The sequence below is a fragment of the Perca fluviatilis genome, chromosome 10 (assembly GCF_010015445.1).
Source record: "Perca fluviatilis chromosome 10, GENO_Pfluv_1.0, whole genome shotgun sequence".
Classification (NCBI taxonomy): Eukaryota; Metazoa; Chordata; class Actinopteri; order Perciformes; family Percidae; genus Perca; species Perca fluviatilis.
This window is the reverse complement of record NC_053121.1, coordinates 39,409,919-39,431,880: the sequence shown is the minus strand read 5'-3', so window position 1 is coordinate 39,431,880 and position 21,962 is coordinate 39,409,919. Positions and strand designations below refer to the sequence as shown.

Here is a 21,962-nt window from a genome sequence, read left to right as displayed (position 1 = left end):
TGTTGTAAATGTAGAATATATAAATAAATATATAAATAAAGATGTTATATTATTACAGAATGTTGTTGTAAATATAGAATATATAAATAAAGATGTTATATTATTACAGTATGTTGTAAATATAGAATATATAAATAAAGATGTTATATTATTACAGTATGTTGCCAATTATTATTGTATTTGCTTTGAATGTGTCCTCTTGAGATTATTCTCCTTTCTCATGTCTCCTTTGTTTTGGGTTAACTGCATGGACTGATATAATGCCATTGCCATTATCTGTGCTTGTCTGTTTGTGTGCCACTTTTCTGTATGTGTTAACACCTTTTTGCTTAGGCCTGCTGTTATTATAGATGTAATGTAACAGATTTTAATATGTTAACCATTGTATTTTAGGATGCCTATTGTCAGCTGGCCGGGGACTACAGCTGGAAATGAGCCGTTGAGGCTAAAGTTGCTCCTTTTACTGTATAGTTCATTAAAGGGGACTGTCCATGACATTATAAACTAATAAACTAAACTAAATGTAGGATATATAAATAAAGATGTTATATTATTAAAGTATGTTGTAAATATAGAATATATAAATAACGATGTTATATTATTATGGTCTGTTGCTGCAGTGACTGACTTTGCGCTGATAAATGGAGACAGACGAGCTCCGCCCAGGGAGTTACAGAAAGATACAAGTTATGGATTAATATATATATATATATATATATATATATATATATATATATATATATATATATATATATATATATGTGAGTGTCAGCTGTGTGATGTCAGACTCACCTGTGGGGCAGCGGCCTTTGTTCTGGATGCTGATTGGTTCTTTGCCCTGATTCTCGGCTGCCAGGCTGGCGCTACGCAGTGCGCAGCCGTTGCTGTACGTCAGCGCGTCGCTGCCGCAGACTTCGTAGTTGCTCTTGCAGACACACACTCCCAGCTTCTTCTTCTTGTCCTCATCTCCCAGCTTCATCTTCTTGTCCTCGTCGGTTCTGACGCACTCCAGCCCGGCGCCACAGCGGCGTGCTGCCGCCCTGCGCCCGCCACACGGCTCTCCCTCGGCGGCGGCACACACCGAGCAGCAGCCGCACGAGTCCCGGACAGATCCCGCCGCGCAGCCAGCCGCCGGGAGACCCGCGCACTGATCCGGGTCACATGGGCCGCAACCAGGAGCTGCAGAGACCCGGACCCAGAGACCCGGGACCAGAACCAGAACCAGAACAGGAACCAGAGACACACACAGGCTCAAAGACTTCATGATGGAGAACTGAGGCAAACTGCTGCTAGACGGCTGCTACTCTGAACTAAACTGTACAGACTGGGTCTGTGTGAACACACTGACTGTGATTGTGACTGAATGTGACTGAGTAAACAGAGGGAGGAGAGAGGGAGGAGAGAGGGAGAGAACAGAGGGAGGAGAGAGGGAGAGAACAGGGGGAGGGAACAGAGGGAGGAGAGAGGGAGGGAACAGAGGAAGGAGAGGGAGACTGAGTGTGTATACACACTGACTCTGATCTGCAGACTGAGTGAACAGAGGGAGGAGAGAGGGAGAGAGAGGGAGAGAGAGAGAGAGGGAGAGAGACAGAGAGAGAGGGATAGAGAGGCGGAGGGAGAGAGAGAGACAGAGAGGGAGAGAGCGTCAGAGAGGGAGAGAGAGAGCGTGACAGAGAGAGAGGGAGAGGGAGAGAGAGGGAGGGAGAGAGAGGGAGGTAGAGGGAGGTAGAGAAACTTCTTCATTTCTAAATTGTAATTTGTATGAAAAGAATTAAACCCTTAAAACACTAAACGTTGAGTCAGGGAGGGAATCTGTTGTGCAGAAAGAAACATTAATATTATTATTATTATTACTTGATAAGAGACTGAACTGTCCCTCAGGCCAGAGAAGAGCAGCATATATATATATATATATATATATATATATATAGTACAGGCCAAAAGTTTGGACACACCTTCTCATTCAATGGGTTTCTTTATTTTCATGACTATTTACATTGTAGATTCTCACTGAAGGCATCAAAACTATGAATGAACACATCTGGAATTATCTACTTAACAACAAAGTGTGAAATAACTGAAAACATGTCTTATATTTTAGATTTCTCAAAGTAGCCACCCTTTGCTTTTTTGATAGCGCTGCAAACCCTTGGTGTTCTCTCAATGAGCTTCATGAGGTAGTCACCTGAAATGGTTTTACCTTCACAGGTGTGCCTTGTCAGGGTTAATTAGTGGAAGTTTTTCCCTTATTAATGGGTTTGGGACCATCAGTTGTGTTGTGCAGAAGTCAGGTTGATACACAGCCGACAGCCCTATTGGACAGAATTCATATTATGGCAAGAACCAATCAGCTAAGTAAAGAGAAATGGGTGGCCATCATTACTTTAACAAATGAAGGTCAGCCAGTCTGGAAAATTGCGAAGACTTTGAATGTGTCCCCAAGTGCAGTCGCAAAAACCATCAAGCGCTACAATGAAACTGGCTCACATGAGGACCACCCCAGGAAAGAAAGACCAAGAGTCACCTCTGCTGCTGAGGATAAGTTCATCCGAGTCACCAGCCTCAGAAATCACAAGTTAACAGCAGCTCAGATTAGAGACCAGATGAATGCCACACAGAGTTCTAGCAGCAGACACATCTCTAGAACAACTGTTAAGAGGAGACTGAATCAGGCCTTCATGGTCAAATAGCTGCTAGGAAACCACTGCTAAGGAGAGGCAACAAGCAGAAGAGATTTGTTTGGGCCAAGAAACACAAGGAATGGACATTAGACCAGTGGAAATTAGGGCTTTGACTTTTGCCCAAAAATCATATTCGAAGTTCGTTTGTATATTAATATTAATAATCGAATATATTCAAATATTTATTGATATATAAATATACAATAACAAATATTTTGACCATTAAAGGCCTTCAGTTTAAAAAAAAAAAATTAAAAGGTCAGACCCTGGATTAAACACAAACAGTGAGCTTTCACCGTAGCCTACGTAAGTGGTCTGATGTTTATACTAGTGTGCTGGTGTGGGCGGTGTTGCCAATTTAGCGACTTTTTTTCACAAAAGCGACTAGCGACAAATCTGGCGACTTAGAAAAGACAGCGACTTTCTGTAAAATAAAAAAGAGTCGCCAGTATTGTCCAGCGAGCATGCCATGTATTTCTCTCCTGTGGCCCCGAAACAGTCACCTCTCTCTTCTGTTGAGTGACTGAGGAGCAGCCCCCCTCTGTGCTCTCAGCCCCGCCCTCCCCTCTGTGCTCTCCTCATGTGCAGCAGCACTGAGCAGCAGGTAGAAAGGGGAGAAGGGACAGGGTGCGGCGCCGGTGTAGGTAGGAGAAACAGCGGAACGCGACGGGAGAAAGACGCCGCTGAGCTGGTCTGGCCCTGGCCTGGTCTGACCCTGGTCTGGCCCTGGCCTGGTCTGACCCTGGTCTGGCCCTGGGCCAGCCTGCCTTCTTTGAGGATTAGGGGGGAATGCACCGCTACCGAGCCTCGGCCGAGAGACGTGCGTGGCCGCGACGTGTAGTTACATTTTGAAATGCGTGAAAAAGCCTCGAAATCTGAACTGAAAACAACGTTTACAAGCAAACGCATTTACAGAAAATAACTCATAACCGGTTCGAATATTAAGGGCTGGCTAATATTCGTTCAAATATCATTATTTTTTTAAATATTCGAATGATATTCAAATAACGAAGTTCGGAGTCAAAGCCCTAGTGGAAATCTGTGCTTTGGTCTGATGAGTCCAAATTTGAGATCTTTGGTTCCAACCGCCGTGTCTTTGTGCGACACAGAAAAGGTGAACGGATGGATTCTACATCCTGGTTCCCCCCGTGAAGCATGGAGGAGGAGGTCTGATGGTGTGGGGGGGCTTTCATGCCTGGTTCCCACTGTGAAGCATGGAGGAGGAGGTGTGATGGTGTGGGGGGGCTTTCATGCCTGGTTCCCCCCGTGAAGCATGGAGGAGGAGGTGTGATGGTGGGGGGGCTTTCATGCCTGGTTCCCCGTGAAGCATGGAGGAGGAGGTGTGATGGTGGGGGGCTTTCGGCCTGGTTCCCCGTTAGTATGGAGGAGGAGGTGTGATGGTGTGGGGGGGCTTTCATGCCTGGTTCCCCGTGAAGCATGGAGGAGGAGGTGTGATGGGGGGGGGGTGCTTTGCTGGTGACACTGTTGGGGATTTATTCTAAACTGAAGGCATACTGAACCAGCATGGCTACCACAGCATCCTGCAGCGACATGCCATCCCATCCGGTTTGCGTTTAGTTGGACCATCATTTATTTTTCAACAGGACAATGACCCCAAACACACCTCCAGGCTGTGTAAGGGCTATTTGACCAAGAAGGAGAGTGATGGAGTGCTGCGCCAGATGACCTGGCCTCCACAGTCACCGGACCTGAACCCAATCGAGATGGTTTGGGGTGAGCTGGACCGCAGAGAGAAGGCAAAAGGGCCAACAAGTGCTAAGCATCTCTGGGAACTCCTTCAAGACTGTTGGAAAACCATTTCAGGTGACTACCACTTGAAGCTCATCAAGAGAATGCCAAGAGTGTGCAAAGCAGTAATCACAGCAAAGGGTGGCTACTTTGAAGAAACTAGAATATAAGACATGTTATTTCACACTTGTTAAGTACATAATTCCACGTGTTTTGATGCCTTCAGTGAGAATCTACAATGTAAATAGTCATGAAAATAAAGAAAACGCATTGAATGAGAAGGTGTGCCCAAACTTTTGGCCTGTACTGTATATCTCTTATCTTTATATATATATATATATCTCTTAGTACGTCATTTGGTGTATTTGTACTTTAACTCCTGACTGCAGACCAAGTTTCCCCCCCGGGAACTGAACGCACCATTATTACTTATAATATTAATAATCATTTCATTAAATTAAATCACTTATTTCAGTCTGGAAATATGAAAATGAATTAAACAAACGAAACAAAGAAATATTTTATATATGTTTAATGTGAAAATAAAACAACACATAAACATCTTTCATTTACTGACAGATGAAACATCGCTGAGGAATTATTATTATTATTATTATTATTATTTTATTATTATATGTTTAAACATCGCTGAGGAGTTATAAGAGAAATTATAAATACATTGAAACATCAGAACAGAGGGTTGTGAGGAAAACAAACAGGAAATGCTTGAGAGTCAGAGGTCAGCTCTTCTTCCTGTTTAGTTCCCACAGAAACAGAAGCTGCTCACAGACACACTTACATCTTCTCATACTCATACACATATACATATATACATATACATATATATATATATATATATATATATATACATATATATACATACACGTTTATATCAGATATATTTGACTTATATTACAGTTCAGAGAGAAACAGGAAGATGATCTCATACTGGAATTCTTTATCACTCTTTAATAAGTTCAATAACCCTGGCCCCTGCCCCCTAGACTCTGGCCCCTAGCCCCTAACCCCTAACCCCTAGCCCCTAGCCCTTGGCCCCTAGCCCCTAGCCACTAGCCTACACCTGCAGTACTCTGTGTTTCCCTGCAGTACTCTGTGATTATCTGCAGTACTCTGTGTGTACTTGCAATACTTGGTGATGAAGGCAGACAGCAGGTCTCTGTACGGAGAGTCTGATCTGTGAAGTATTTAACGTGTACCTGCAGTATTATCTGCAGTACTTGGCGATGAAGGCAGACAGCAGGTCTCTGTACGGAGAGTCTGATCCAGGAGTATTTAACATGTACCTGCAGTATTATCTGCAGTACTTGGTGATGAAGGCAGACAGCAGGTCTCTGTACGGAGAGGCTGATCCAGGAGTATTTAACGTGTACCTGCAGTATTATCTGCAGTACTTGGTGATGAAGGCAGACAGCAGGTCTCTGTACGGAGAGGCTGATCCAGGAGTATTTAACATGTATCTGCAGTACTTGGTGATGAAGGCAGACAGCAGGTCTCTGTACGGAGAGGCTGATCCAGGAGTATTTAACATGTACCTGCAGTATTATCTGCAGTACTTGGTGATGAAGGCAGACAGCAGGTCTCTGTACGGAGAGGCTGATCCAGGAGTTTGGAGTCTGAGGAGTTTGTGGACGGCCGGAGAACGAAGGACCAGGTTATGACTGAATCCCACCAGACTGGAGGTAAACCAGTAGAGAGCCATGGACTGGGAGGGGGGGGGAAACAAAGTGACATCAGAGGCTTGGAAGGATGTGAAGTCATTGTTAGTTGCAGTCAGACTGAGGCTGAGGCTGTAATACACCTGAGGCTGAAACTTACAGATGAACAGTTCTGAAGATAGGAAAAGGGTTTTACACAAGAGTCCTAACTTCTAACTTTAGGAAACAGCTGAGCTGTACTGACTCTTTTTCTGCTGACTCATGAATCAGAGAAACATCCTGCCAGGCAGACTTCTCACACTGTGGACACTCGGACAAATGTTCAGTGTCTGTAAACAGCGGTAATCTCTAACAGCGGTCTGCAGGTGACAGCGGTAATCTGGGAAACTGTGTGTCTACGACTGTGCATGAAACATGGAGGGTGAGCGAGCGGTTCAAGTCCACGGCTGACTGCAGACGCTGAGAGAGGAAAGGCTGTCTGAGCACGAACCGACCAGCAGCTAACAGACTTGTGTCCTGCAGCAGAAACGGGAGATCTCAGACCCAACATGTCTGTGAGAGTTTCATCTGATGAACGAGACAGGAATGTGCCAACGCTGAACAAACTCGACCCGACATGTTCGCAGACTAAGATCTGATATCCAATTATGAAAACTCTGCATTCTTCTGTCTGCACCCAAACCTGGAACTCTGTCACCTCCAGAATCTACCAGTCAGTCCCTCCAGGATTTCACTGCCTATTTTTGAGATTGTTGCGGCCCAAAATGCCTGATTTTGGGGGAGCTTTTGTAAAAAATTGCAATAAAAGTTACAATGTCTTTTGTATGTTTGTTGCAATGAAGTTGGGCTGAGTGTTGCTATAGTAACCAAACAGACTCAGGATGCTGCTAATGTTGGTCTAAGATGAACATGGCTGGTGGGTTTAAGACAAACAATAATAAGTTAATAAATAAATGAATCAAATGTGAACATATGTGTCAGTGGCTTGTTGATCTTTACATTGTTAGTTCATTTCCTATCCTGGCCTGGGACACACATTCATATACACACACACACACTATCCTGGCCTGGGACACATTCTCACACACACACACACACACACACACACACACACACACACACACACACACACACACACACACACACACACACACACACAATATCCTGGCCTGGGACACATTCATACGGTTTGATTTTTATTTCAGGTCCACTCCCCTCTCTAGGTCGTGGAAAAGAGCTTTTTAGCAGACTACTCCAACTTAACACCTGGCTCCAGTCTACATGTAGCAATCACAATATAGGTTTTATTGACAATTTTCATCTATTTTGGAAACGTGGCTCGCTGTTTGGGAGGGATGGTATTCATGCCAGTGCACGGGGAAACAAATGCTCCGTGGGAATCTGTGTCATGCCCTGCAAACACAGACTCATGACATCCTGTGGACATGTGCACATGCACACTCCCACACACCAGCTCCTTCCACAAACTAGCTCCATCATTCCAGTCAGAATCAGTAACAGACAAAACAAACTGGTGAAGGGTCTGGAGACACTATGTAAGAACAACAACTTCACTGCTAAAACAGGGAATTCAGTATCCATCCCTTGTCAGCTGCAGTCTATCACAAAAAAGGAGACAGCTAATACATTTAACAAACTGACACCTGCTCTATAAACATCAGATCCTTGGCAGGAAAATCATTTTTAATCAATGATTTTATTATTAAGCACAACCTTGATTTTTTTGTTTTTAACTGAAACTTGGTTGGACAATAATATCAGTGCTACTGTACTCATTGAGTCAGCTCCTCTGAATTGTAACTTCATGACTGAGAATAGACTTAATAAGAAAGCAGGTGGAGTCGCCATTTTGTTTAATGACTCATTTAAATGTATTCATATTCATATAAATGAGTTCTCAAAAAAAGTGGATCACATCACTCCAGTTCTACAGACTTTATACTGGCTTCCAGTGCCTCAAATAATTGATTTCAAAATACTTCTGCTAGTTTATAAATCCCTAAATGGCTTAGGACCAAAATACATTTCTGATCTGCTGCTACACTATGACCCACCCAGACCTCTCAGGTGGTCTGGGACAGGTCTGCTACACTGTGACCCACCCAGACCTGTCAGGTGGTCTGGGACAGGTCTACTACACTATGACCCACCCAGACCTCTCAGGTGGTCTGGGTGGTCTATGGCTGAAGACCTTTCTTTTTGATGATGCTTTTCGTTAATTTTTTATACTGAACAGTGAATTTTATTCTTGTATTTTATCTCGTATTACATTTTAATACGGAACTGTACATTTTATTCTTGGATTTTTATTCTCGTATTAATTGTTATACTGAACTATGATTTTTATTTATGTATCTTATATGGTATTAAATTTCTATTCATTAATATTTTTATTCTTATTTTTGCTCTTTGTTTTGTAATGTTTGAGGTTTTGTGTAAAGCACTTGGTGTTGCCTTGTGCTGAAATGTGCTTTATAAATAAAATATAAATAAAATAGCCTTGTTGGACTTTAACTTATCATTGATCTACAATAACAGGAGTAGCTGTCCTCAATTTAGGTCATTGTGTCGTCTCATCTCCGGTTTTTCCTGCATCCACTCTGTGTCTGTTATGTGTGTCTGTGACGTGTGTGTGTGTGTGTGACGTGTGTGTGTGTTATGTGTGTGTGTGTGTGTGACGTGTGTGTGTCTGTGACGTGTGTGTGTGTGTCTGTGACGGTGTGTGTGTGTGTGTTTTGTGTCTGTTATGTGTGTGTGACGTGTGTGTTGCGTGTGTGTGTGGCGTGTGTGTGTGGCGTGTGTGTGTGTGGTTGTGTGTGTGTGTGTGTGTGTGTGTGTGTGTGTGTGTGTGACGTGTGTGTGTGTGTGTGTGTGTGTGTGTGTGTGTGTGTGTCTGCGTTTTGTGTGTGTGTGTCGTGTGTGTGTCGTGTGTGTGTGACGTGTGTGTGTGTCTCGTGTGTGTGTGTGTGTGTGTGTGTGTGTGTGTCGTGTGTGTGTGTGTGTGTGTGTGTGTGTGTGTGTGTGCGCAGACGTCAGTCGCGGGGAGAACGGAGCAGCCCCCCCGCTGCAGAGAGCCGAGGATTGAAACAGCTCTCAGCGCCTTTACAGTGAAAACGTTACAGCGTACAGTGATGTTAAAATGTTGACGGTCTGAAATGTTTGGCTGTATGGGGGCGGGACTTAGATGTGCTCTGTCTCTACAAGCTCTGAATGAACCAATCAGCTGATCTGGTCAGATACTCACAGAGGGAACGGTCGCAGCGATGGGAATCATCACCAGCGAGAACGCTCGGACGGCGTTCGTCACAATCTTCTGAACACGAGACGGGTTGACTCTCTGGAGAGAAAACACCTGAAGAAGAAGAGAGCAGCGTTAGGCTGAATGACATCATCAGGTCAGGTGACTCTAACCCTAAGCCCACGCCAGGTACCTCTACGATGAGCAGGTTGGTGAGTCCCAGACACACCGGAAGCATCCAGCTGGAGTCAGGAACGGTGAGGTCCGGGAACCAGAGAGCTCCTCCCACTGCCAGATCAGCCCCAACATCTGGAAACACATCTGTAACATCAGCCCCAACATCTGGAAACACATCTGTAACATCAGCCCCAACATCTGGAAACACATCTGCCACATCAGCCCCAACATCTGCCACATCAGCCCCAACATCTGTCACATCAGTTCCAACATCTGGAAACACATTGTCACGTCAGCCCCAACATCTGGAAACACATCTGCCACATCAGCCCCAACATCTGCCACATCAGCCCCAACATCTGCCACATCAGCTCCAACATCTGTCACATCAGCCCCAACATCTGGAAACACATCTGTCACATCAGCCCCAACATCTGGAAACACATCTGCCACATCAGCCCCAACATCTGCCACATCAGCCCCAACATCTGCCACATCAGCTCCAACATCTGCACACACATCTGTATCAGCCAAAATATCTGTCTCATCAGCCCCAACATCTGCACACACATCTGTAACATCAGCCCCTACATCAGCACACACATCTGTAACATCAGCCCCAACATCTGCACACACATCTGTAACATCAGCCCCAACATCTGTAACATCAGCCCCATCATCTGCAAACATCTGTAACATCAGCCCCATCATCTGCAAACATCTGTAACATCAGCCCCAACATCTGCAAACATCTGTAACATCAGCCCCAACATATGCACACAAATCTGCCAGATCAGCCCCAACATCTGCACACAGGCTGGGTGGTATCTTACCGGGCTGATTGAGGGAGAGAGGCTGGGTGGTATCTTACCGGGCTGATTGAGGGAGAGAGGCTGGGTGGTATCTTACCGGGCTGATTGAGGGAGAGAGGCTGGGTGGTATCTTACCGGGCTGATTGAGGGAGAAGGCTGGGTGGTATCTTACCGGGCTGATTGAGGGAGAGAGGCTGGGTGGTATCTTACCGGGCTGATTGAGGGAGAGGCTGGGTGGTATCTTACCGGGCTGATTGAGGGAGAGAGGCTGGGTGGTATCTTACCGGGCTGATTGAGGGAGAGGCTGGGTGGTATCTTACCGGGCTGATTGAGGGGAGAGGCTGGGTGGTATCTTACCGGGCTGATTGGGGGAGAGAGGCTGGGTGGTATCTTACCGGGCTGATTGAGGGGAGAGAGCTGGGTGGTATCTTACCGGGCTGATTGAGGGAGAGGCTGGGTGGTATCTTACCGGGCTGATTGAGGGAGAGGCTGGGTGGTATCTTACCGGGCTGATTGAGGAAAAGCTGGGTGGTATCTTACGGGCTGATTGAGGGAGAGGCTGGGTGGTATCTTACGGGCTGATTAAGAGAGAGGCTGGGTGGTATCTTACCGGGCTGATTGAGGGAGAGGCTGGGTGGTATCTTCGCGGCTGATTGAGGGAGAGGCTGGGTGGTATCTTACCGGGCTGATTGAGAGAGAGAGGCTGGGTGGTATCTTACCGGGCTGATTAAGAGAGAGCTGGGTGGTATTCTTACGGGCTGATTGAGGAGAGAGGCTGGGTGGTATCTTACCGGGCTGATTGAGGGAGAGAGGCTGGGTGGTATCTTACCGGGCTGATTAAGAGAGAGCTGGGTGGTATCTTACGGGCTGATTGAGGGAAGAGGCTGGGTGGTATCTTACCGGGTTGATTGAGGGAGAGGCTGGGTGGTATCTTACCGGGCTGATTGAGGGAAGAGGCTGGGTGGTATCTTACCGGGCTGATTGAGGGAGAGGCTGGGTGGTATCTTACCGGGCTGATTGAGGGAGAGAGCTGTGTGGTATCTTACCGGGCTGATTGAGGGAGAGAGCTGGGTGGTATCTTACCGGGCTGATTGAGGGGAAGAGGCTGGGTGGTATCTTACGGGGCTGATTGAGGGAGAGAGGCTGGGTGTATCTTACCGGGCTGATTGAGGGAGAGGCTGGGTGGTATCTTACCGGCTGATTGAGGGAGAGAGGCGGTGGTATCTTCGGGCTGTTGAGGATGGGTTATAGGAGACTGGGTGGTATCTTACCCGGCTGATTGAGGAGAGCTGGGTGGTATCTTACCGGGCTGATTAAGAGAGAGGCTGGGTGGTATCTTACCGGCTGGGGATTAAGAGAGGCTGGGTGGTATCTTACCCGGGCTGATTGAGGGAAAGGCTGGGTGGTATCTTACCGGGCTGATTGAGGGAAAGGCTGGGTGGTATCTTACCGGGCTGATTGAGGGAGAGAGGCTGGGTGGTATCTTACCGGGCTGATTGAGGGAGAGAGGCTGGGTGGTATCTTACGGGGCTGATTGAGGAGAGGCTGGGTGGTATCTTCCCGGGCTGATTGAGGGAGAGAGCTGGGTGGTATCTTACCGGGCTGATTGAGGGAGAGGCTGGGTGGTATCTTACCGGGCTGATTGAGGGAGAGAGGCTGGGTGGTATCTTACCGGGCTGATTGAGGGAGAGAGGCTGGGTGGTATCTTACCGGGCTGATTGAGGGAGAGAGGCTGGGTGGTATCTTACCGGGCTGATTGAGGGAGAGAGGCTGGGTGGTATCTTACCGGGCTGATTAAGAGAGAGGCTGGGTGGTATCTTACCGGGCTGATTGAGGGAGAGAGGCTGGGTGGTATCTTACCGGGCTGATTGAGAGAGAGGCTGGGTGGTATCTTACCGGGCTGATTAAGAGAGAGGCTGGGTGGTATCTTACCGGGCTGATTAAGGAGAGAGGCTGGGTGGTATCTTACCGGGCTGATTAAGAGAGAGGCTGGGTGGTATCTTACCGGGCTGATTAAGAGAGAGGCTGGGTGGTATCTTACCGGGCTGATTGAGGGAGAGGCTGGGTGGTATCTTACGGGGCTGATTGAGGGAGAGAGGCTGGGTGGTATCTTCCGGGCTGATTGAGGGAGAGAGGCTGGGTGGTATCTTACCGGGCTGATGCAGGGAAGAGGCTGGGTGGTATCTTACCGGGCTGATTGAGGGAGAGAGGCTGGGTGGTATCTTACCGGGCTGATTGAGGGAGAGAGGCTGGGTGGTATCTTACCGGGCTGATTAAGAGAGAGGCTGGGTGGTATCTTACCGGGCTGATTGAGGGAGAGAGGCTGGGTGGTATCTTACCGGGCTGATTGAGAGAGAGGCTGGGTGGTATCTTACCGGGCTGATTGAGAGAGAGGCTGGGTGGTATCTTACCGGGCTGATTGAGAGAGAGGCTGGGTGGTATCTTACCGGGCTGATTGAGAGAGGCTGGGTGGTATCTTACCGGGCTGATTGAGGGAGAGGCTGGGTGGTATCTTACCGGGCTGATTGAGGGAGAGGCGGGGTGGTATCTTACCGGGCTGATTGAGGGAGAGGCTGGGTGGTATCTTACCGGGCTGATTAAGAGAGAGGCTGGGTGGTATCTTACCGGGCTGATTGAGGGAGAGGCTGGGTGGTATCTTACCGGGCTGATTGAGGGAGAGGCTGGGTGGTATCTTACCGGGCTGATTGAGAGAGGGCTGGGTGGTATCTTACCGGGCTGATTGAGGGAGAGGCTGGGTGGTATCTTACCGGGCTGATTGAGGGAGAGGCTGGGTGGTATCTTACCGGCTGATTGAGGAGAGGCTGGGTGGTATCTTACCGGGCTGATTGAGGGAGAGGCTGGGTGGTATCTTACCGGGCTGATTGAGGGAGAGGCTGGGTGGTATCTTACCGGGCTGATTGAGGGAGAGGCTGGGTGGTATCTTACCGGGCTGATTGAGGGAGAGGCTGGGTGGTATCTTACCGGGCTGATTGAGGGAGAGGTTTCGGAGGGCCAGGGAGAGGCTGATCCACAGCGGTAGCTGAACCCAGACCAGAACACTGGCTTTGAACGGGTGACAGTTGTCTCTGATGTAGAGCTGAGAGACGAGACGACGCAGATTCTTCTGGAACTGGAACCTGAGAACAAACAACACAACTGATTCTACTTCCTGTGAGGATAACCCTGGTAACCCATGTTTGACTGTGTGGTTTCTTACCGGCTCTGTTTCTCCGTCCAGCCTCTCTCTCGCGCTCGCACTGACACTTCGTATCGAAGCCTCTTCGCCAGCTCGGAGATCTCGGCCTGCAGCGCCTCCACCTGTACATCACCTGGGGGTTACTATGGTTACCGTGATGGAGGAGAGACCGCACACCACAACAAACAGAATCACGTATATGGACACTATTTATTTTTATCCATTCAGTTTTAAGGAGTTGAAAGTTAAATATCCTGAGTGTAAAAACATCGTCTAACTGCAGAATATAAAGTTCCCCGACGCCAGAACACTCTGGACACAGGACCTGAACCTGATGACATGACACTTTACAAAGTATTATATATATATATATATATACGGTATATATACAGTATATCTATATACACTACCGGTCAAAAGTTTTAGAACACCCCATTTTTTTTGTTTTTTATTGAAATTTTAGCAGTTCAAGTCCAATGAATAGCTTGAAATGGTACAAAGGTAAGTGGTGAACTGCCTGAGGTTAAAAATAAAAGTAATGTTACCCAAAACTAAATAAATAATGTACATTTCAGTATTTTACAAAAAGGCCTTTTTCAGAGAACAAGAAATGGGTTAACAATGTAAAGCTGTTCTGCAGCAATGGAGGTTGATCAAGCTTTGACAGTTGGTGCTACCAATTCCCACAGGTGTTAACACTGGTCTGGGTTACGTACAACCCCCTCTGTCTGTTTGTATAAAAGTATTGTTGGAACACACTGTGCATTATTTGAACAGTATTTTACTGCAGAAAGTAGTGTGTTGCTATAAAAATGGCGGGAAAAAGGAAATTCAAGTTGAAAGTCAAGGTGTCAGTGAGTACAGTATTCTTCACCACCAAAAGGCACTTAGAAACTGGGGAAACTCTGACAGGAAGAGGTCTGGCAGACCCAAAGCCACAACAGAATCAGAAGACAAGTTTCTGAGAGTCAACAGCTTGCGTGATAGGCGACTCACAGGACAACAGCTTCAAGCACAGCTTAATAGTGGTCGTAATAAGAAGTCTCAGTTTCACCTGGAAAGAGAAGACTTGGAGCTGCAGGTTTGATAGGCCGAGTTGCAGCAAGAAAGCCATTGCTAAGACGTCAGAATAAGAAAAAGAGGCTTGCCTGGGCCAAGAAACATCGTCAATGGACAACTGAAGACTGGAAGAAGGTGCTATGGACTGATGAATCAAAATTTGAAATCTTCTGTTCATCACGCAGGATTTTAGTACACCGTCGAGTAGGCGAAAGGACGGTTCCTCAGTGTGTGACATCAACTGTCAAACATGGAGGAGGAAGAGTGAGGGTCTGGTTTTGCTGGATCCAGGGTCGGTGATTTGTACAGAGTGAAAGGCACCCTGAACCAAAACGGCTACCACAGCATTTAGCAGCACCATGCAGTACCTTCTGGTATGTGCCTAGTTGGTCAGGGGTTCATCCTACAGCAAGATAATGACCCAAAACAGAAGTCCAAGCTATACCAGAACTACCTTAGCAAAAAAGAACAAGATGGTAAGCTTAAAAACATGGAGTGGCCAGCATAGTCACCAGACTTAAACCCCATTGAGCTGGTTTGGGATGAACTGGACAGAAAAGTGAAAGCAAAGCAACCTAAAAGTGCCACACATTTATGGGAACTTCTGCAACAGAGTTGGGAAGAACTTTCTGGAGAATATTTGATTTCCATTGTAGAAAGAATGCCACGAGTGTGTTCAGTTGTTATATCTGCCAAAGGGGGCTACTTTGATGAGTCAAACATGTAGAATACATTTTGGTTTATAAATTGATTTCATGATTTCTTTTTTAACTTAAATTGTTCATTTGTTCTATTCTTTCATTTCAGAGTACAATAAGAGATTGAACTGCATGAATTTCAATAAAAAACTGGAAAAATTGGGGTGTTCTAAAACTTTTGACCGGTAGTGTATACACAGTTTTTCGTTGGTCTGATTAACCTGGGGAGGAGATCCTAACGCTGAAACATTAGTTTCACAGTTTTCTGAGAATAATTAAAATACGTTTGCAGTCGTAGTTAACCCTTTCCTCCCTCGTTACCTTGGCGATGACAACCATCTGGTAGGCGGCGAGCGGCAGAGTGATGAGCGTCCGGACCGACAACGTCGCCACGACGATGCTCAGCCACCACGGCAACCCGCTCAACTGCTGCACGCTCACCAGGAAGTGTTCACACAGGTGGACCGGCGCCGAGTCTGAGAGGCCACCGTACCAGCCGGCTGCACCGTCACTGCCATCCTGCCTGCCACCGGAGAGCCTCCGGACTCCCCACAGAGTCTGGACCCCGCACAGAGTCCCAAACCCTGATGGTGTCCCAAACCCTGACGGTGTCCCAAACCCTGATGGTGTCCTGAACCCTGATGGTGTCCCAAATGTCCCGAATCCTGACAGCGTCCTGAATCCTGACAGCGTCCTGACATGTAACACGTGATAGCAGACTTCAGGGGGTCCAGCAGGTGGAGGGGGTCCAGCAGGTGAAGGGGGTCCAGCAGGTAGAGGGGGTCCAGCAGGTGAAGGGGGTCCAGCAGGTGAAGGGGGTCCAGCAGGTGGAGGGGGTCCAGCAGGACAGGTGTGCCCAGATGAAGGTGACTTCCTGTTGAACACAGCAGAACTGACTCCTCGTACAGGAAGCTGCAGGACGCCGTACCTTACTGCCCCCCCCACGCTCAACATGGTGACAAGTCCTGAAACAAGAAGAGACAAAGAGACAAGTCCTGAAACATGAAGAGTGGATGAGAGACAAGTTGAAACTAAATAAAGGAAACTCAGCAGGACTCATCGGCCCTCAACACCGTGAATCAGAGAAATAAAACCTATTTCTCTGATTGTTTCATAGCGGTTACATTCTAAAAGACAAAAAGAAAAACACTAGAGCTGCCAGTCTTCCTCTATAATACCATTGCTTTCTATAGATACAAGATATACCCCATAGCTTGGAAACCCTGGTCTTTAGGCCTTCTCAGTACCCATGCCCAAATTCTTTTCCTACCACCACCCCCCCTCTTTGGAGGACAACTTAATTTTCATTATAGAGCTATATTTTTTTATACACAGTATGATACATTCAGATTTAGAATTACATTCAGTGCATTAACGGTTGCCCCACCGTGACCATTCACCCTGTTTTAGTGAGACCCTGGATCCATATAAGGGCAGGGGGGGGGGATTTAACAGAACTGACAAGACGGGACTGGACAGAACAGTTGACAAACACCAGGATGTATTATTAATAATTGGGTAGAATGATCTACGATTCATATTTGGTTGATCACGGTTTTCGTGTTTGAAGGGAGTTGGAAAAACATGTTATGCATAAGTGTGGATGGTGTTGCTCGTGTGTGTATGTGTGTATGAGTAAAGTGATAACTGTAAGGGAGAAATAATGAAAAGGGAAAAAAAAAGATAAAAGGGGAAATTAGAATAATTAAATTATATAAATAATGTACAGCTTGTAGTTGTATTTTTCTTGCATTTAGAAACGTTAGAAATGGGGACCAGGTATCTTCAAAGGCTGATATTTGCTTCTCTCTGTGTGCATTGTGTGTTTTCCCATTGAGATGGATTATGAGATTAAATTTGTCCAGTGATTGATGTAGCAAGAATTCTTTGATTTCCAGTTTTGGAGGACTACTTTTTTAGCGACAGCTAGAGAAATGAACAACGGATTCCTGAATTTTTGCGGGATGTGGATTTCGGAGATATCACCAAGGAGACAGTGTTGGAGTAGATGGGATTCTGTAGCTCAGGGTGGTGGACAGTGTCTCGGTGACTGTGATCCAGAATGAATGAACTGGTTTGACAGAGCCACATGGCTTGCAGATAGTTGTCTGTGCTACCTAAGGTGCGTTGTGAACAGATACCTGTGTTTGCTAGGCCCATTTTGAACATTTTCCTTTGGGTGATGTGAGTCCTATGAATGACTTTATATTGTATTAGCTGCAAGTTTGTGCTAGCAGTCATGGAGAAGGTATTCTTACAGATGTGTTCCCAGTAATCAGGGGTGGGAGAGAAGGCCAGATCAGCTTCCCACTTGTTTGTTGGGAGTGTTATTGTTGTGTTTAGGTTGGAAATCATTGTATATAGCCGGGAGGTTAGTTTTTGAAGTTATTAATTTTCATAAGTTCTTCTGTGAGCTGAGAGGGTTGTAATGTGTTGTTGGTGAGTCCGATTTTATCTTTTATTTTAAGTCTAAGTTGTTGATATTGAAGGAACTGTTCTCTCTCAACCCCATATTTCTCTGTGAGTGTGTTAAATGACATGAAATGGTTGTTCTCAAATAGGTGGTGAAGGTGTGCGATTCCTTTTTGTGCCCATGTGGAGAAGCAAAAAGGTTTGTTCTGTAACATGAACACTGGGTTGTGCCAGAGTGGGGTGAATTTGTTTAACTGTAGTGATGATTTTGTGATTTGGTTTGTTTTCCACCAGGCTGTCAGAGTTGAATAGATGGTAATGCGTTGGCAGAAGTTGGATTTCTTGATTGATTGTGAGAGGAAGGGGAGATCTGCAATTGGGATGTTTGTGCATTGGTTTGGTTCCAGTTCCAGCCATGGGTAATTGTGCTTATGTCTATTGATCCATTTAACCTGTACTGTAATTGATTTGCCAGGAAGTAATGATAGAAGTTTGGTGCCTCAAGCTCACCATGTGATTTTTAATTTTGTAGTGTTGAGAGTGATATTCTGTTTTTTTTGTTTTTCCAATAAAATTGTGTTGTTAATGAATTGAGAGTTTTGAACCATTTGTTTGTAGGAGTGATGGGGATCATAGTAAAAAGGTAGTTAATCTGGGGTAGGGTTTTCATTTTGACTGCAGCTATTCTTCTAATGAGTGTGAGTGGGTGTTTAGACCAGTGTGAGTGTGGAAGTGGAAGTTACTGTTTCTATTCTGGTTGCTAGTGCTTTGGTGATCATTTTCAAGTCTGTATTCAATAGCAAGAGAGGTCGGTAGCTAGAGGGGTGAGATGGGTCTTTGTTGGGTTTTAACAGTAATGTCATGGCTGCTGTATTCATGTGTGTGGGTATGGTGGAGTTTTTATTTCAATGATTACTCTGTTGAATAATGGTGATAATATGTCCCAAAAGTGTAGAACTCGGCTGGCAGTCCATCTGGTCCGGGAGATTTATTACTAGGAATTTTATTGAGGGCTTTGGTAAGTTCACTGAGGCTATTGAGGCTATAGTTGAATAATATTCTAATATTGCAGCCTGTTATCAATATGTACTACACTACTCAGGCTTATGCATTGTCAATGCCTCTATCAGCATGTGGTTGTTGTTACACGTTCTGTCCACTAGAGGGACTTCCAACAACTAACATAAACTTTAGCTGTCTCCATGAAGCTCCCAGCTAACTGACAGCTGTAGGACAGCTAACAACACACACACACCCACCCCACACACACACACACACACCCACACCCACCCACACCCACACACACACACACACACACACACACACACACACACACACCTCCGCCCAGCCGGAGTCTATGCCAGGCTATTAAATGAAGGCTGGGACACGGCCTCTGAACAGCTACATGCACTATTTGGGGGCTCTCGGCCTGACGAATGAGGTCTTAGTGTACCTTTAAATATGTAAGGGTTAATGCCCTTCAATCTGTCCATTTTTAAGGATCAATGGACACTGAAGTCCATTGTTTTCCATCTATGGTAATTAATTTCCTGCAGCGTGTGTGTTAGACAGACAGACAGACAGACAGACAGACAGATACTTTATTGATCCCAAGGGGAAATTCAAGGTCCCAGTAGCTTATAGACATCACACACAACATATACATAGATCATAAACAGGATGATTAAATAACAGATCCACATGAATAATATGGACAATAAAAGAAAAGATACTAAATAAAAACTCCACATGAATGTACTGAGGCCGGTTACACACTGGCTGCGTGGCGTGTCCGTTTATATTTGGGCTCCCACGGTAACAGGTTAGAGCGTGCACACTGCCTGCGTGACACGAACGTCTCAGGCGCTGCTCAAGCCGCGCCGAAAACACATGCGTGCTAGAAATAGAACTGGCGCCTATTTTTCACGCGACACGCCAGCGTGTTGGAAGAGTTTCATTTAATAAATGACATGTTGATGTTTGAAAGTCTCGAGGTTTTGATTTAAATGTAATTTAAATATGTCACCTGTCAATCCAGAAGGAAATATTCTGGAGCTATTCTGTCAATACTGCCGACGTTGTCTTTGCTGTAATCAGATCAGTATATATTTATGTTTATGGGAAACATCCATGTGTCCAGACAAGGCTAGCAGCAGCAGCAGCAGCAGCAGCAGCGCCGCGTCAGACACCTTTCTGGTGTGTAAAGACGTAGAAAACACCACGCAGCTGACACGCCACACTCACGCCACGCAGCCAGTGTGTAACCGGCCTAAAGGGATGTATAAGCATGAGAGGCTTGCAGTGACAGGACCGGGACTGACCCTGTGATTCAGTCTGCATGGAAAGGTGCTCTATGAGAGGGTGTAGCTATACAGCCATGTAGCTATACAGCCATACAGCCATGCAGCCATGCAGCCATGTAGCTATACAGCCATGCAGCCATGCAGACATGTAGCTATACAGCCATGCAGCCATGCAGACATGTAGCTATACAGCCATGCAGCCATGCAGACATGTAGCTATACAGCCATGTAGCTATACAGCCATGCAGACATGTAGCTATACAGCCATGCAGCCATGCAGACATGTAGCTATACAGCCATACAGACATGTAGCTATACAGCCATACAGCCATGCAGCCATGTAGCTATACAGCCATGCAGCCATGTAGCTATACAGCCATGCAGCCATACAGCCATGTAGCTATACAGCCATGCAGCCATGCAGCCATGCAGACATGTAGCTATACAGCCATGCAGCCATGCAGCCATGTAGCTATACAGCCATGTAGCCATACAGCCATGCAGCCATGTAGCTATACAGCCATGCAGCCATACAGCCATACAGCCATGTAGCTATACAGCCATGCAGCCATACAGCCATGCAGCCATGTAGCTATACAGCCATGCAGCCATACAGCCATACAGCCATGTAGCTATACAGCCATGCAGCCATACAGCCATGTAGCTATACAGCCATGCAGCCATACAGCCATGTAGCTATACAGCCATGCAGACATGCAGACATGCAGACATGCAGCCATGCAGACATGCAGCCATGCAGACATGCAGCCATGCAGCCATGTAGCTATACAGCCATGCAGCCATACAGCCATGTAGCTATACAGCCATGCAGCCATACAGACATGCAGCTATACAGCCATACAGCCATGCAGCCATGCAGCCATGTAGCCATGTAGCTATACAGCTATACAGCCATGCAGCCATGCAGCCATGTAGCCGTGTTAGCTCCATGCTGTGGTGTTCAGAGGACGGGACACATCAGAGATATTTATATTAACACACTCAGACACAGACTGGTTATTAGAACGTACCTATCAGGTGTTTCGGGGTCTCTATCGGGTCCAAGCTGATTTGATTCTTTAATCTTTCACCTTCAGTCGCTTCAAATCATCCATCCACCGGACGTCCCACAGATATGACGTCACTCTGTTTACTACCGCGTGGCGGCTAAATGTGACGTCACAGAGAAAAGAACGAGTTAAAAGAGTTTAAAAAGAGCGTAATTAAAACGTGTTTAAGACAACTCATTATAAAAACAATCAAATAAATGAGTATAACATGAGAAATATATGTTAACTAAATTCTGAACCAGAAGATAAAAAGAACCAATATTTACACTCAGCTCCTCTCTTATTGTGAAGGGTCTGACCGGAAGTGACGCGACGTCAGCTCGCTGATACACAGCAGAAATGGCGGAGTACAGCCAGGCCGGCTTGCTGGCGGCTCTGCTGCTCTTCACGGCCCTCACAGTCCGAGACGTTTATGTCGGCAGATCGAACCCGCCGCGCGCATTGCAGGCGGACCACAGCCAATCAGCGGACAGCCCCGGCCTCTCCCCGGAGCCCGGGAAACCCGCCAAGCCCTCCCTGTACACCGGGCCCCTGCTCAAGTTCCAGTACTGGTGAGTTAGTGCTAGCAGCGAGCTAACAGTTAGCATCAGTAGATAATGTACTGGTGAGTTAGTGCTAGCAGCGAGCTAACAGTTAGCATCAGCAGATAATAGCTCGTTTTTTTTTTTTTTATTTTTTTTTTTTTATTTATACATATAGAACATTACAGACAATTACAGTACACAATGCACAGGACAACATGACATACAACACTACATCAGGTATACAGTGTACAGGGGTACAGCCACAGTCACAAGGCCTAAGTGGACAAGCTGGTAGGCAGAGAAGTAAGTAGATAAATATGTATAATAAAAACCTTAATAAGTCTTT

At 46.2% G+C, this 21,962-nt stretch overlaps 2 protein-coding genes across 2 annotated transcripts in view; both read right to left on the bottom strand.

Annotated features, from left to right (window-relative positions):
• The window catches only part of igfbp7 (insulin-like growth factor binding protein 7), a 10,497-nt gene extending 8,984 nt beyond the window's left edge, over nucleotides 1-1,513 (bottom strand). The window contains exon 1 of the mRNA XM_039813506.1: nucleotides 793-1,513. Coding sequence (XP_039669440.1) covers nucleotides 793-1,264 — 472 coding nt within the window. The 5' untranslated portion in view covers nucleotides 1,265-1,513. The remainder of the gene's footprint in view (nucleotides 1-792) is intronic.
• A 3,961-nt stretch (nucleotides 1,514-5,474) lies between these two features.
• Nucleotides 5,475-21,640, bottom strand: LOC120566843 (cytochrome c oxidase assembly protein COX18, mitochondrial; the record flags this gene model as incomplete). The annotated part of the gene is given in 8 exon segments (XM_039813503.1): nucleotides 5,475-6,153; nucleotides 9,372-9,479; nucleotides 9,559-9,674; nucleotides 13,337-13,491; nucleotides 13,572-13,672; nucleotides 15,629-16,272; nucleotides 21,054-21,189; nucleotides 21,359-21,640. Coding segments are annotated over 6 exon segments (1,275 nt in total). The 3' UTR covers nucleotides 5,475-5,991.
• Between the last annotated feature and the right edge of the window lie 322 nt (nucleotides 21,641-21,962).